The sequence below is a fragment of the Camelus ferus genome, chromosome 16 (assembly GCF_009834535.1).
Source record: "Camelus ferus isolate YT-003-E chromosome 16, BCGSAC_Cfer_1.0, whole genome shotgun sequence".
NCBI lineage: Eukaryota > Metazoa > Chordata > Mammalia > Artiodactyla > Camelidae > Camelus > Camelus ferus.
This window is the reverse complement of record NC_045711.1, coordinates 44,976,626-44,990,044: the sequence shown is the minus strand read 5'-3', so window position 1 is coordinate 44,990,044 and position 13,419 is coordinate 44,976,626. Positions and strand designations below refer to the sequence as shown.

Here is a 13,419-nt window from a genome sequence, read left to right as displayed (position 1 = left end):
GCTTCTCAAATTGCATATTCCTGGGGATATTTGGAAGAATAAATGAGACATGTCTTTTTTTTTATTGCAGTACAGTGGGTTACAGTGTGTCAATTGCTGGTGTACAGCACAATGTCCCAGGAATGCATATACATACATATGTTCATTTTCATATTCTTTTTCATTAAAGGTTATTACAAGATAATGAACATAGTTCCCTGTGCTATACAGAAGAAGCTTTTTAAAAAATCTATTTTTGTATATAGTGGCTAATATTTGTAAATCATAAACTCCCAAATGTATCCCTTCCCACCCCTTTCCCCAGTAACCATGGAATTGTTTACTAGAGACATGTCTTTCTGAAGTGTCAACTTTACTTTATGATTTTGGGTAAAAGCATTATTTTCACATTAAAACAAACATGTATATATTAGGTCATGACATGGAAACTTTTCACGTTAAAACACAAGACTTAAAAAATTTCATGTTGTTATAGCCAGTAAATTTTAACTCTTTCCTTGGATTACATTTCTTTCTTTTCCATTAAGGTGTTCTTTGGTGGAAAAATTTGAGTAGTGTTGGTACTGAGTAGACTTGGCATTTAGAGACATGATTCCTAGTCCTGGCTCTGCTACTACCCGTTAGACCTTGTTTTAAGACCATAACTTCTTAAAGGCTAATCTTAGCTTTTTTATCGGTAAAATAAAGGGTTTGGACTTGATAATCTTTGAAGTGCCTTTTGTCTCTAAAATATCCATTAGCATGGGTTATTATTAGTGTCCACAATAAAGTGGCCCTTTTTGGCCTTGCCCTAGATTTTTGAGCCTGAAGCACTTTATCTCCTTAGTCTGGTGATAGATTATTTGGGCCAGTGGTTTCTTTCAGTAAGCCAAATAATGTCCTTTTCTCATTCATTTCTCTTCCAGGCTGTGGTGGATTCTGTTTTGGCTATTAGAAGACCAGGTTATCCTATTGATCTCTTCATGATAGAAATCATGGAGATGAAGCATAAATCAGAAATGGATACAAAGTAAATGACATAAACTTGGACAATGCATAGATTCTGGAATACTTGGTTATCTTCAAATAGTCTTTTGTTAATTTCATTAGTTACTTTTATTCAACATCAATCTATTCATTCAACATATATTAGTTGGATGCTTACCAGGAGCCGTTCAGCGTTTTAGGTGCTATGAATGTAAACAAAACGGAATTTTTCTTTAAGAACCTTACATTTCTAGTTGAAGGATAGAGGAAACAAATAATGCTAGTAAGTGCTATAAAGAGGCTAGAGCAACAGTGTGTGTGAGTATGTGTGTGATTTTAGAGTAGTCAGAGGGAAGGTCATTGTGATGAGAAGCTAAACTAGAGAGCTAAAGAGGCCTCTGAAGAGATAAGGTTGCTAGCTATGTGAATATCTGGGAGAAGAGTATTCTAAGCAGAGGGAATAGCAGTGGAAAAGGCCAGAGGCAGAAGTGTGCTGGGGTGTTCCAGTGTGCCGGGAGCACAGGAAGAGGACAAAGTAGTAGGAGATGAGGGCAGAAAGGTAAGACAATATTGTCTGAGTATGTATGTGTCAGAGTAAGTAGCACCTTGTTGATTTTGGACATAACTCACTTTAAACATTCTATTATGGAAATTTTAAACATGTATAAAAGTAGAGAGAATGGAATAGTAAACTCCCATGTACCTGTCAGTCATCTTTATTTTCAGTATATGGCCAGTCTTATTTTTACCTTATATCCCCTCTATATACTCTTTCCACCCACCCTGCCCCAAACCTGGATTATTTTAAAGCTAATTGAGATATCATATTTCATCTGTAAATACTTTATTATTTTTAATATATGTGTGTGTATGTGTGGGTGTCTTTACTTATTTATAGAAGTTCTATTTTGTTCTTTCTTTAATCTACCTTGTCACTTTTTATGGTTTCCTATTCTGTGCAGATCTCTCCAAGCTTACCTTTTGTTTCTTTAAACATTTAGTTCTTGTTTGATAATTATAATATTTAAAGTTTTGTCTGTTTCTGGTATTTATTGTATTTTGCTAGTTCTCACTTGTGCTTTGTTCTGAATATATGCCATTCATTGTGTTGAAAAGAGTATTTGTAGAAAAAATTTGAGATGTAGGCTGAAGCTGCCTTTCTGCATAGAGGATTTGAGTTTGCTGCTGCAAGGAGCCCAGGGACTACTTTAAACTAAATCCACAGCTTGACTGATTTTTTTTTTTAATATCTAGTTGTTGTGAATTCTAACTGCAAGTCCATGTGAGGGCTGCTGGTTTATACCCTGAGTATATAGCCCTTTGAGGTTCAAGCTTAATGTAAAGAGGGTCTTCTATTAGACACTCTAGCTTGGATAATCTTGAGTTTTTAATTCCATTCCCCTCTCATTGATGTCATTGAAACCAAAGTTCAGATTTGCCTCAATTGTCAGATGACTTTAGAGTAAGTGCCTGCAGTTCTCCTCTTAGCCTTTGGAGTTCCTATTTTGTTTTCAGTTTTGAAAAGGATACTTTTGTAGCTCTTTACTGTTTTAGGGCTCTCTAATGTTTTTAAGGTTTTTTTGTTTTTAATCCAGCATGTTTAGATGCTTTCAGTAGTAGGGTTGGTCCAAATTATCCTACTGTTGCTGAGGGCACCAAGTTCTTGATTTATATTTCAGAAAGATCTCTGCGGAAACTGTTGTGTGGAGAATACATTGTGGAGCAGGGTGGGAGGTGCAAGGGCAGAAGCAGGAGACAAGCTAGGAATCTATTGTAATACAAGTAAGAAATGAAAATGTTTAGATCACGATATGCTTAGAAAGAAGGAGCAGTATGATTTGTTGATAGTTCTACATAGAATGTGACAGAAACAGAGGCATCAAGGATGCCTCTTGGGTTTTTGCATGACCATCTGGAAAAGTGGAGGTGCCATTTCTTGAGACGGAGAAGACTGAGAGGAGTAGGTTTGGGGAAATAAATCAATAGTTTAGTTTAGGTGCTTATTAAACATCCATGTGGAGATGTTTAGTTAGGGGTTTGGGGGTATGTGTCAGGAGTTCAGGACAGAGGTCTGGACTAGAAATACATATTTGGGAGTCATCAGTGCGTGGGTGACTTAAAGCTATGAGTTAAGGAGATCATCTGAGAAGTGATATAGAGAAAAGAGGAAGTTTAAGGATTAAGCCCAAAACTCCAATGTTTAGAAATTGAGAAGATGAGGACTTAGCAAAGCAGACTGAGAAGGGTGGTCAGTGAGATAGGAGGAAAGCCAAGGGAGAGTATGCTCCAGAAGCTTACAGAAGAAAGTGTTTCAAGAGGGAGAGAATAATCAGCTATGTCATATGCTGCTTAAAGTTTGAGCAAGTTGTGGACTGAGAATTCTCCATTAGGTTTGGAGAGCATTTAATTTTTGGTAAGTTTAATGAAAGCTGATTAAGTAAAGAGGTGAGTATGAAAGTCAGATTGAAGGTGGGCTTAAGAGAGAATGGTTAGGGAAGAGGTGAGGATGCAAACGTAGACAACTCAGAAGAGTTTAGTTATAAAGGGAAGCAGAGAAATGGGGTTGGTACCTAGAAGGGAAAATGGGAATGGGCTAAAGGAGAATTTTTTTGTTTTTAAGATGGGAATTACTGTTGCAAGTTTGTATCCAGATGAGGATGCTCCTGTAGGAAGGAAGAATTGACGTGGGGGAAGAGGGGACAATTGCAGGGCAGAGAGAGGAAATGAAATGCAGAACACAAGGGGTTAACCTTAGAGCAGGGCATGGGCAGTTCATTCCTAGTAATAGGAGGTTCAGATTCAAGTGCAGGTGGATTGGTAGAGGTAGTGATGGGGCAGTGTTTTTATTCTCTCAAAGAAGCAAGGTCATTTGCCGAGAGTGAGGAGCAGGTGAAGAGTAAAGGAGACTTGAAGTGTGAAGAATATTGAACATATTGTTTGTTTCTTCCTGAATGAAATATCTTCACCTTCAGTTAGGAGTTGGACTAGTCTAGTTAGATTAAAAATTTGAAAACTTCTGTGTAGTTATATTTAACTATTTTAAAAATTATTTCTTTGCATTAATGTATAACACATGTTGGGTATAAGAGATTCATAAGTAGAAATGCCATGCCCTAATTGGGTATAAACGATTTTTTAAAAGTTATAAAAATATTTACTCTTGAAAGATCATTCGGAAAACAGGAAAAAAGCCTACCCAAGTTATCTATATTCCTACCATCCAAGCATAACCCTACTCTTAGTTTCCTTCCATTTTCCCTTTCAATGCCAAGGTGCTTATTTTTCAAAAGCATAGTTATAATCATGCTTTATATGCAATTTGCCATTCTCCACTTATTAGCTACCCCTGTAAATATTTTTCCATGTTATTACATAGTTTTCATGACTAGCACATAGTTGCATTATTATCTGCCAAAAGGGCCCTATTATTGGACCTTTAGGTTGACAGTTTTTAGTTGTTCCATATAGTTATTTTGAACAAATGTTCCTAAGAAACTCATTGTGTGCCTACCTTTCATTACTTGATCAGCTGTGTCATGTGTTTGAGCCACATAATTTAAAGAATAATTCAGGGTTGACTTTTCATTGTGACTTCATAGTTAACACTGTGTTAAAATAGGTTCTCTTTCCTATTTCCTAATTTTACTGATTATGTGTTAGGCTTAAACTTGGTGCAATGAACCAGTATATGCCCTGGAAGTTCTGTTACAACTTTAAGAGTACAATTTTAATTTTGTACCAAGCTTTAGAGTGTAAGAAATATATAAGAAACATTACATGTTTTTAATAGGTTGATCAGAGGATTAGTTTTGGATCATGGTGCCCGTCATCCAGATATGAAGAAGCGAGTAGAAGATGCATTTATCCTTACTTGTAATGTATCACTAGAATATGAAAAAACGTATGTATATCAGTTACTCTTTGTAACTTTTGAGATTGTTTTTTCTGAAAGTGTTTTTTGATTCTTTTTTTGCTTCTCAAATGTTTAGTGTAAACTCTTTCTACCTTTTCCTCTCCCAACCCCTCCTTGCCTTGACTAGCTTGTTTTTTATTAATCTTTTAGAGAGGTGAGCTCTGGTTTCTTTTATAAGACTGCAGAAGAGAAAGAGAAGTTGGTAAAAGCTGAAAGAAAATTTATTGAAGATAGAGTGCAAAAAATAATAGACCTGAAAGACAAAGTCTGTGCTCAGTCCAATAAAGGATTTGTTGTCATTAATCAAAAGGTGAGAAAAGTTTAGATTTTAACTGTTTGTAAAATGTTCTTCAGTGTTTTACAAAGTGTGGTTTGTGGATTCCATTTCAGGGGGTCTGTGAGGTCAAAACTATTTCCATAATATTAATTATAATGCCTTTTACATTGTGTTGACATCTGCCATGATGAAGCAAAAGCAGCAGTAGGTAAAACTGCTGGTGCCTTAGTACACATCAACACAGTAGCACCAAATTGTACCAGTAGTCATCATAGTCTTTACTGTCATATCACCATACACACAAAAAGGGCTGGTTCTTTTAAGAATGTCTTGATGAAGTGGTAAAACTTATTCTGATCTTTATATATGCATCCATTTATTTATTTATTTATTCATTTTAACATTTTTTATTGAGTTACAGTCATTTTAAAATGTCGTGTCAAATTCCAGTGTAGAGCACAATTTTTCAGTTATACATGAACGTACATATATTCATTGTCACACATTTTTTTTTTCACTGTGAGCTACCATAATATTTTATTTTTTAATTGAAGTATAGTTGATTTACGATATTGTGTTAGTTTTAGGTATATAACATAGTGATAGTATTTTTGCAGATTATACTCCATTATAGTTTATTGCAAGATAATGGGTATGATTTTCTGTGCTATACAGTATATCTTTATTACTTAATCTATTTTATGTATAGTAGTTTGTATCTGTTTCCAATACCTCTAATTTGGCCCTCCCCTTTTCCCTCTCCCCTTTGTTAACCACAGGTTTGTTTTCTATGTCTGTGAGTCTGTTTCTGTTTTGTATATACATTTATTTGTGTTATTTTTTAGATTCCACGTATAAGTGATATCATACAGTATTTGTTTTTCTCTGTCTAACTTATTTCACTAAGCATAATATTCTCTAGGTTCATCCATGTTGCTGCAAATGGCAGTATTTCATTCTTTTTTATGGCTAATATTCCATTGTACATATGTATGTGTGTGTGTATAAAACATCTTAATCCAGTCATCCTAAGTGACATAGTTGTAAATGGCGTTGCTAGTAACACTGGGGTGTGTGTATCTTTTTTGAATTAGTATTTTTGTTTTTTCCGGGTATATACCCAGGAGTGGGTGCATCCTTCTATAATTCTTTGTGACAAAATGTGAAGTATGCACAGAATACTTCTGCTGCATATCAAAAGAAGGGTCTTGAAGGAATGCTCTTGTGTAATTAAGTTCCAAACTAAACTAGCCACTTTTCATGAAATGTCATTTTTACTTGAAAGAATGACTGACAGAATGGTTATTTAGACATGGGTATTTGGTAGGTTTTTCTCAGAAATGAATGAAGCAGTCATGTCACTTTAAGGAAACAACAGGTGGTATTTGTTAGCAATGATAACATTTGAGCTTTCAACAAAAATTAGAATGTTGGAAAACTTGTACCTGCCACTGTAAGCTTGACTGCTTTCTGATAATTAAAAGACTTTTCTGGTAATATTAGTGATGATATTAGAAAATGTGATATTTTTGATATTGTATAACCATCTGGAGGTCTGCCTTAACTTAGTGAACCAGTATTTTATAAATGACTAAAAAAATGCATGAGTTAACAAAATCAATAATTAAAGTGCAAGATAGACAAATTGATTTTTGTTCTGATGAGTCATCTTTTTTTTTCTTTAACACCTTTATTGTGGTGTGATTTCTGTACAGTAAACTATACATATTTCAGATGTACAATTTGATGAATTTTGATAGATGTATACCCCAATGAAACCACCACCACAAACAAGATAGCTAACATTTCCATCAATCCCCAAGAGATGCAAATTTCGAATTCTCAATCTATCCCTTCCCACCCCCTTTACCGCCTGGTAAATAAGTTTGTTCTGTGTCTGTGAGTCTGTTTCTGTTTTGTAGATAAGTTCATTTGATCTTTTTTTTATAGATTCCACATATAAGCAATATCATATGGTATTTTTTCTTTCTCTTTCTGACTAACTTCATTTAGAATGACTATCTCCAGGCCCATCCATTGTTGCTGCAAATGGCATTATTTTATTCTTTTTTTTTTTTTTTGGCTGAGTAGTATTCTATTATATATATGTACCATATCTTCTTTATCCAGTCATCAGACAAATGGATTTTAATGTGAAGGAGCATGAAAAGTTCATTCATATAGTTTTATCTTCTACTTTGGAACTAACCTTTAAGAAGCTACCCCTTGTTGAGTTTTAGTATAGTATTGAAGAACATACACATTTATTGGAAAAGGGTATTAAGATGTTCCTCCCTTTTCCAGCACATATCTATGTGACGCCAGGTTTTCTTCATGTACTTTAACCAAAACAATGTACCATTCCAAATTGAATGCAGAAGCAAATATGAAAATCCAGCTGTTTTCTATTAAGATAGATATTAAAAAGATTTGCCAAAATGTAAAACAATGCCACTACTCTTACTATATATTTTTTGTTAGGAAATTATAATAAATTCTCATTAAAATGTTATTTATGTTAACATAAATGAGTTTATTATTATTTTAAGTGGATTAATACATATTTCAAAAATATCTCAATTTTCATTTATAATGTGATAAATATTATATATACAGCACATATAAATGAAAGCTCCTTGGGTTCTTAATAATTTTTAAGCTTGTGAAGTGGTGCTGAGACCCAAAAGTTTGAGAACTACTGTCTTAAAACATGCTTGTAACTTTTATGCTAATTTGATTATAGGGAATTGACCCACTTTCCTTAGATGCTCTTGCAAAACACGGCATAGTAGCTCTTCGCAGAGCAAAAAGAAGAAATATGGAAAGGTAAGCTTGCAGATAATTATGTATCCTAAATTTTTTAACAGGCTAAACTGAAATTATCCCATATGTACTCCTTTTAGCTTATGTGTAAATGTTGTTGAGCAAAGTAGTAGCATACAAATTCCAAATTTTGTTTGTAATTTCGGTAAATAATGGAACTGGCAAAAATCAAGTTTGTTAACCTACCTCAGAACTTTTTCTCATCCAAACCTCAGAAGGTTTTCGTCTTCTTAAAATGGATTGAAAAAACAGTGCAATACAGTTGCAAAGTCTTCTGTGTTAGGTATCTTTTCACATTTAAGAAATTAGTCTTTTATGTTTTCCATAACCAAAGCTGTGGTGACATGCATGTAATTTCAGACTCTCTCTTGCTTGTGGTGGAATGGCCGTGAATTCTTTTGAAGACCTCAGTGTAGATTGCTTGGGACATGCTGGTCTTGTACATGAGTATACATTAGTGAGTATTTCTATGGATAGTGGTTATAAAGTGAACAGTATCCTTTTTTTTTTAATTAAACCTTTTAATTCACGTTTTATATTTCAAGACTCCACAGGACAGATTTTATAATTTACTTCCCTAAATGTTAAGAGTTCAAATATAACTTAACTGCTTTTAATATATATTTAATTATGTGTCATAAGAAAAATTCACATGAAGATTGGATTCTAGTATTATAAACTAGGTCTTGATTTCATACTGATGTTACATATTAAGTTTATGTCTTGTATTATCCTCTAGGGTGAGGAAAAGTTCACTTTTATCGAGGACTGTGTTAACCCTCGCTCTGTCACCTTGTTGGTTAAAGGACCAAATAAGCATACTCTCACACAAATCAAGGATGCTGTGAGAGATGGACTTCGTGCTATCAAAAATGCCATTGAAGATGGTAAGTTCTTTTTTTGTGATAGATATGAACCTCATGTATTTTTAAAATAGTAATAAGTCTATCATGGTATTTATATTATTTTAAAAGATATGAATGACTACTATTCTTTCATTTCACTTTGGACAATTTATAGTTTGGATTGTGAAGTTTTCTCTTGGAATACTCTGAATAGTATGGTACTTTTTAAATTAATTTCTATTTATTAAATGAAATACCCTCAATTTAATGCTGTAGTATCTTTTTTTTTTTTACAAGTTTAGTTTTAAAACCATGAAAAACTTTTAAAGCTTAGCACCCTCATTACTTCATTGAGCTTTATTACCTCAGGTGCAGTGTAATTTTAAGAAAGATTAGGAAAGAATATTAGCATTTATTATTTATTGATAATTTATTGCCAGCCTTCTAAAAGGAGTTAGGGTAGATAATTCAATAAAAACATACATGTTTAAAATAGAATAATAAGCACGTGAAAAGATGTTCAACATCATTAGTCGTTAGGGAAATGAAAATCAAAATCACAAAGAGATACCATTTCACAACTATTAGGATGGCTATTATCAAAAAGCTTGATGATAATAAATGTTGACAAAAATGTGGAGAAATTGGAACCCTCATACATTGCTGGTGGAAACTGCTGGAAAACATTTAGGCAGTTCCTGAAAAGGTGAAACATGGAGTTATTATATGACCCAGCAAACCAGTTCTTAGATGTGTCTGCAAGTGAGTTGGAAACATATGTCCACACAAAAAACTTAGACATGAATGTGCAGAGCAGCCAAACTGTGGAAACAATCCAAATATTCATTAGCTGATGAATGAGTAAATGAAATGTGATATATCTATACAATAGAGTATTATAAAGGAATAAATACTAATATATGGTACAACATGGATCTACCTCAAGGATGACCTTGAAAACATTATGTTAAGTTAAAGAATCTAGGCACAAAAGTCTATGTGTTATATGATTCCATTTATCTGAATCTAGGAAAGGCAAATCCACACAGACAGAAAGTAGATTAGTGATTGCCAGGGACTGGGGGAAGGGAAATAGGGTATGATTGCTAATGGAATTAGCGAGTGGTGATGATCGCACAACTCTGTGAATATACTAAAAACTACTGAAGAGTACACTTTAAAAGGCTGAATTTATGAATTGTATCTCAAAAAATAGAGTAATAAACTCTATAAACAATACATCAGGTTTGTCTTATAAGTAAAAACATAGATGTGAACTAATAGCAAAATAAAAGCTGAAATGGAAAATTAGAACTTAGGAAAAAAATATGAATTCTTTTTTAGCAAACATAATAGTCACTATAAATATTTAAGCTACCAGAACATAAAAAAATATAGTCAGTAACATAGGTTTCATTATTGAAAAGGAGAAAACACAGCAGTTCCTAAATTAAAAAAATACGGGGCTTGAAATAAGGGCCTCCTTCTTTTAGTCACTTTTGATAAAAGCCAGCAGCATGTTTTCAAGAACATAAATAAATATGATTCAGGCATGAAGCCTTTGGTAGTTCAACCTGATTCTTAGAATTTAGAATACAGAGAAAAATGGATTTTTTAAAAAGTCACTTTAAGCACTTAGTTTTTTAAGAAATAATTTATCAAGCTAAAATTGACATATAATGAACTATACATATTGAAAGTGTACAGCCATGAACCTGTCCCTTCAATCAAGATAATGAACATATTTATCACCCCCGAAAGTTATCTCATTGACCCTTGGTAATCTTTCCTTCCTGCCTCTCCCAGCATCATGCTATGCTCAGCCAACCACCAGTCAGCTTTCTGTTGCTATGGATTAGGTGCTATAGATTAGATTTTCTAGACTTTTGCATGAATGGAATAATACAGTATGTATTCTTTTTTGGTTTGGCTTCTTTTAGTCAGTGTAATTACTTTTAAATTAATTGATGTCATTATATTTATCAGTAGTTCATTCATTTTATTGCTACATAGTATTTCATTATATGAATGTACTACAATTTGGTTCATCAAATTCGCCAGTTGATGAATATTTGATTGTTACAGTTCTTAGCTATTAAAACTGCCGAACTGTTTTGCCAAGGACCATTTACATTCCTACCAGCTGTTTATGAGCATTCCAGTTCTGTATCCTCACCAAGTCATTTTATTTTATGTTATTTTATTTTTATTTGCAAGTTATTTTGGTTATTTGAAATCCTTTGCATTTCATATCAATTTTAGAATCAGCTTGTCAAATTCTACTAAAAAACTACTGGGATTTTAACTGGAATTTCATTGAATCTGTGGATCAGTTTGGGGGTAATTGATATCTTAACAATATTGAGTTACTGTACATCTTTCTATTTATTTGAGTTTTCTTGAATCTATCTCAGCAATATTTTACATGTTTTAGTATGTGAGTATACTCAATTTTTTTCATCTCGCAAAACTGTAATTCTGTACCTGTAAAACAATAAATCCATTCTCTTCTCCCCTTGGCCCCTGGAAATCACCATTCTTCATCCTGTCTCTTATGAATTTGTCTGGTCTATGTACCTTGTATGAATAGGATCTTACAGTATTTGTCCATTTCTTATTTCTTATTTCACTTAGCCTGATGTCTTCAGTTCATCCATGCTGTAGCCTGCGTCAGAATTTTCTTCCTTTGTTAAGGTGAATAACATTCCATTGTATGTATATACCACATTTTATTTATCCATTCATCTGTTGGTGGAAACTTGGGTTGCTTAACCTTTTGGCTATTTGAGTAGTGCTGCTGTGTCTGCTCTTCTTTTTTATATATTATTGGATTTGATGTTAAAACTCCATTAAGAATTTTTGCATTTACATTTGTAAGGGGTATTGGTTTGTATATATTTTTTTCTTGTGATGACTTTATCTTTTTTGCCTTTCGAATAATGCTGGCTTCATAAGAATGAGTTGGAAAGTGTTTTTTCCTCTTTAATGTTATGAAAGTGTTGAACTCTTGTGTAGAATTGGTATTAGTGTTTCCTTAAATGTTTGGTAGAATTCGCCAGTAAAGCCATCTGGACCTGGTTTTCTTCATGGGAGGATTTTAAACTACAGATTCAGTCTCTTTAGTAGATACAGGACTATTCAGGTTATCTTTTTTTTTCTTAAGTGAGCCTTGTGTCTTTTAAGAAATTTGTCCACTTCATCTAAGATCATACTGCCCATGAGCTAAATCTGGTTTGCTGCCTGTTTTTGATAAATAAATTTATACTGGAACATGGCTACACCCATTTGTTCATGTATCATCTGTAACTTTGTGCTATGCCAGCAGAACTGAATAGTTGCAAAAGAGATGGCATGGCCTACAGAGCCTAAGATATTTATTATCTGGCCTTTTGCAGGAAGTTTGCCAACCCCTGACCTAAGTGTTCAAATTTATTGGCATAAAGTTGTTCGTAATATTTCCTTATTATCCTTTTAATATCTGTAGAATCTGTAGTGGCAGATTTCTATACCATTTCTTTTCTGACATTGGTCATTTTTATTTCACTGCTTCCAACTCTAATCGGTACTATTTTCATCCCTCTGCTTACATTAGGTTTCATTTGCTCTTCCATTCCTAGTTTCCTAAGGTGGAAGTTGAGGTCATTGGTTTGAGACCTTTCTGCTTTTCTAATATGGGTGTTTAGTGATCTAAATTTCTCTTCTGGTACTGCTTTGGTAGCAGCCCACACATTTTGATATGTTGTGTTTTCACAGGAGAAGGGGATCAAGGTAAATTTCAAAGCTACTGGTAATGTTCTGTTTCTTAAGCTAGGTGTTAAGTACATGGGTACATTTATTTTTTATACCTTATACATGTAAATATTCTTTTGTGTGTATTCAGTATTTAACAAGGAACTTTTTAAAAGTGTGAATGGGAGATGAGGATGTAATTACCTTGTGGGTAGAGAAATCTCTTGAGCAGCTATATTGCATAGTGAAGCAGAGAAAGGGGGTAGTAATTTAAGAATGATATGAGATAAAAGGAGAGATTCTTTCTGTGTTTTTTTGTTTTAAGGACAGGTGATTCCAAAGCAAGTTTGATGATTCAAAGAGTCATAAACTTTATAAAACCATACAAGGAGGTATAAAAGTCATATCCTGATATGAAAACTGTTGTGTTTAACCAGAGCTTTTGCTTAGAATAATAAGAACTCCTACATTTTTTTCTCAGGTAGCAGTTTGGGTTCTACTCCAGTATAGAAAACAGATACTTCATTGAATCCCAAGAATTCTATGCCAAAAACCATGGCCAGATTACCTTGGCCTAAAATTTTTTCCAAATCAGATTTTGTAATTAGTTATATGCCACTGTAAATTATAAATGACTACTTTTTAAATGTAGTCATAAAGGAGAAAGATGAAGGTGGAAGAAATGTTTACTTCTACAATGAAATAAGCTATTTGTAGCCAGTTGTCTGAACTGCGGTTAGTTATCTACTGGTGTATAACTTCAGGATATTTCATAAGACATCTGAGTAATCACTGAGCTGTGCAACTTATTTTATTTCTGTATATATTTAAATCCATTATAGATGTAGGCAAGATAATAGAACACA

General features: G+C 33.5%; 1 protein-coding gene across 11 annotated transcripts in view; it reads left to right on the top strand.

Moving 5' to 3' along the window:
- The window catches only part of CCT6B (chaperonin containing TCP1 subunit 6B), a 271,495-nt gene that overhangs the window by 23,857 nt on the left and 234,219 nt on the right, over window positions 1–13,419 (top strand). For all 11 annotated transcript variants that reach the window (XM_032457738.1, XM_032457736.1, XM_032457739.1 and 8 more), the window contains exons 5-10: window positions 906–1,009; window positions 4,757–4,867; window positions 5,030–5,189; window positions 7,900–7,982; window positions 8,340–8,436; window positions 8,719–8,866. In XM_032457738.1, coding sequence (XP_032313629.1) covers window positions 906–1,009; window positions 4,757–4,867; window positions 5,030–5,189; window positions 7,900–7,982; window positions 8,340–8,436; window positions 8,719–8,866 — 703 coding nt within the window. The remainder of the gene's footprint in view (window positions 1–905; window positions 1,010–4,756; window positions 4,868–5,029; window positions 5,190–7,899; window positions 7,983–8,339; window positions 8,437–8,718; window positions 8,867–13,419) is intronic.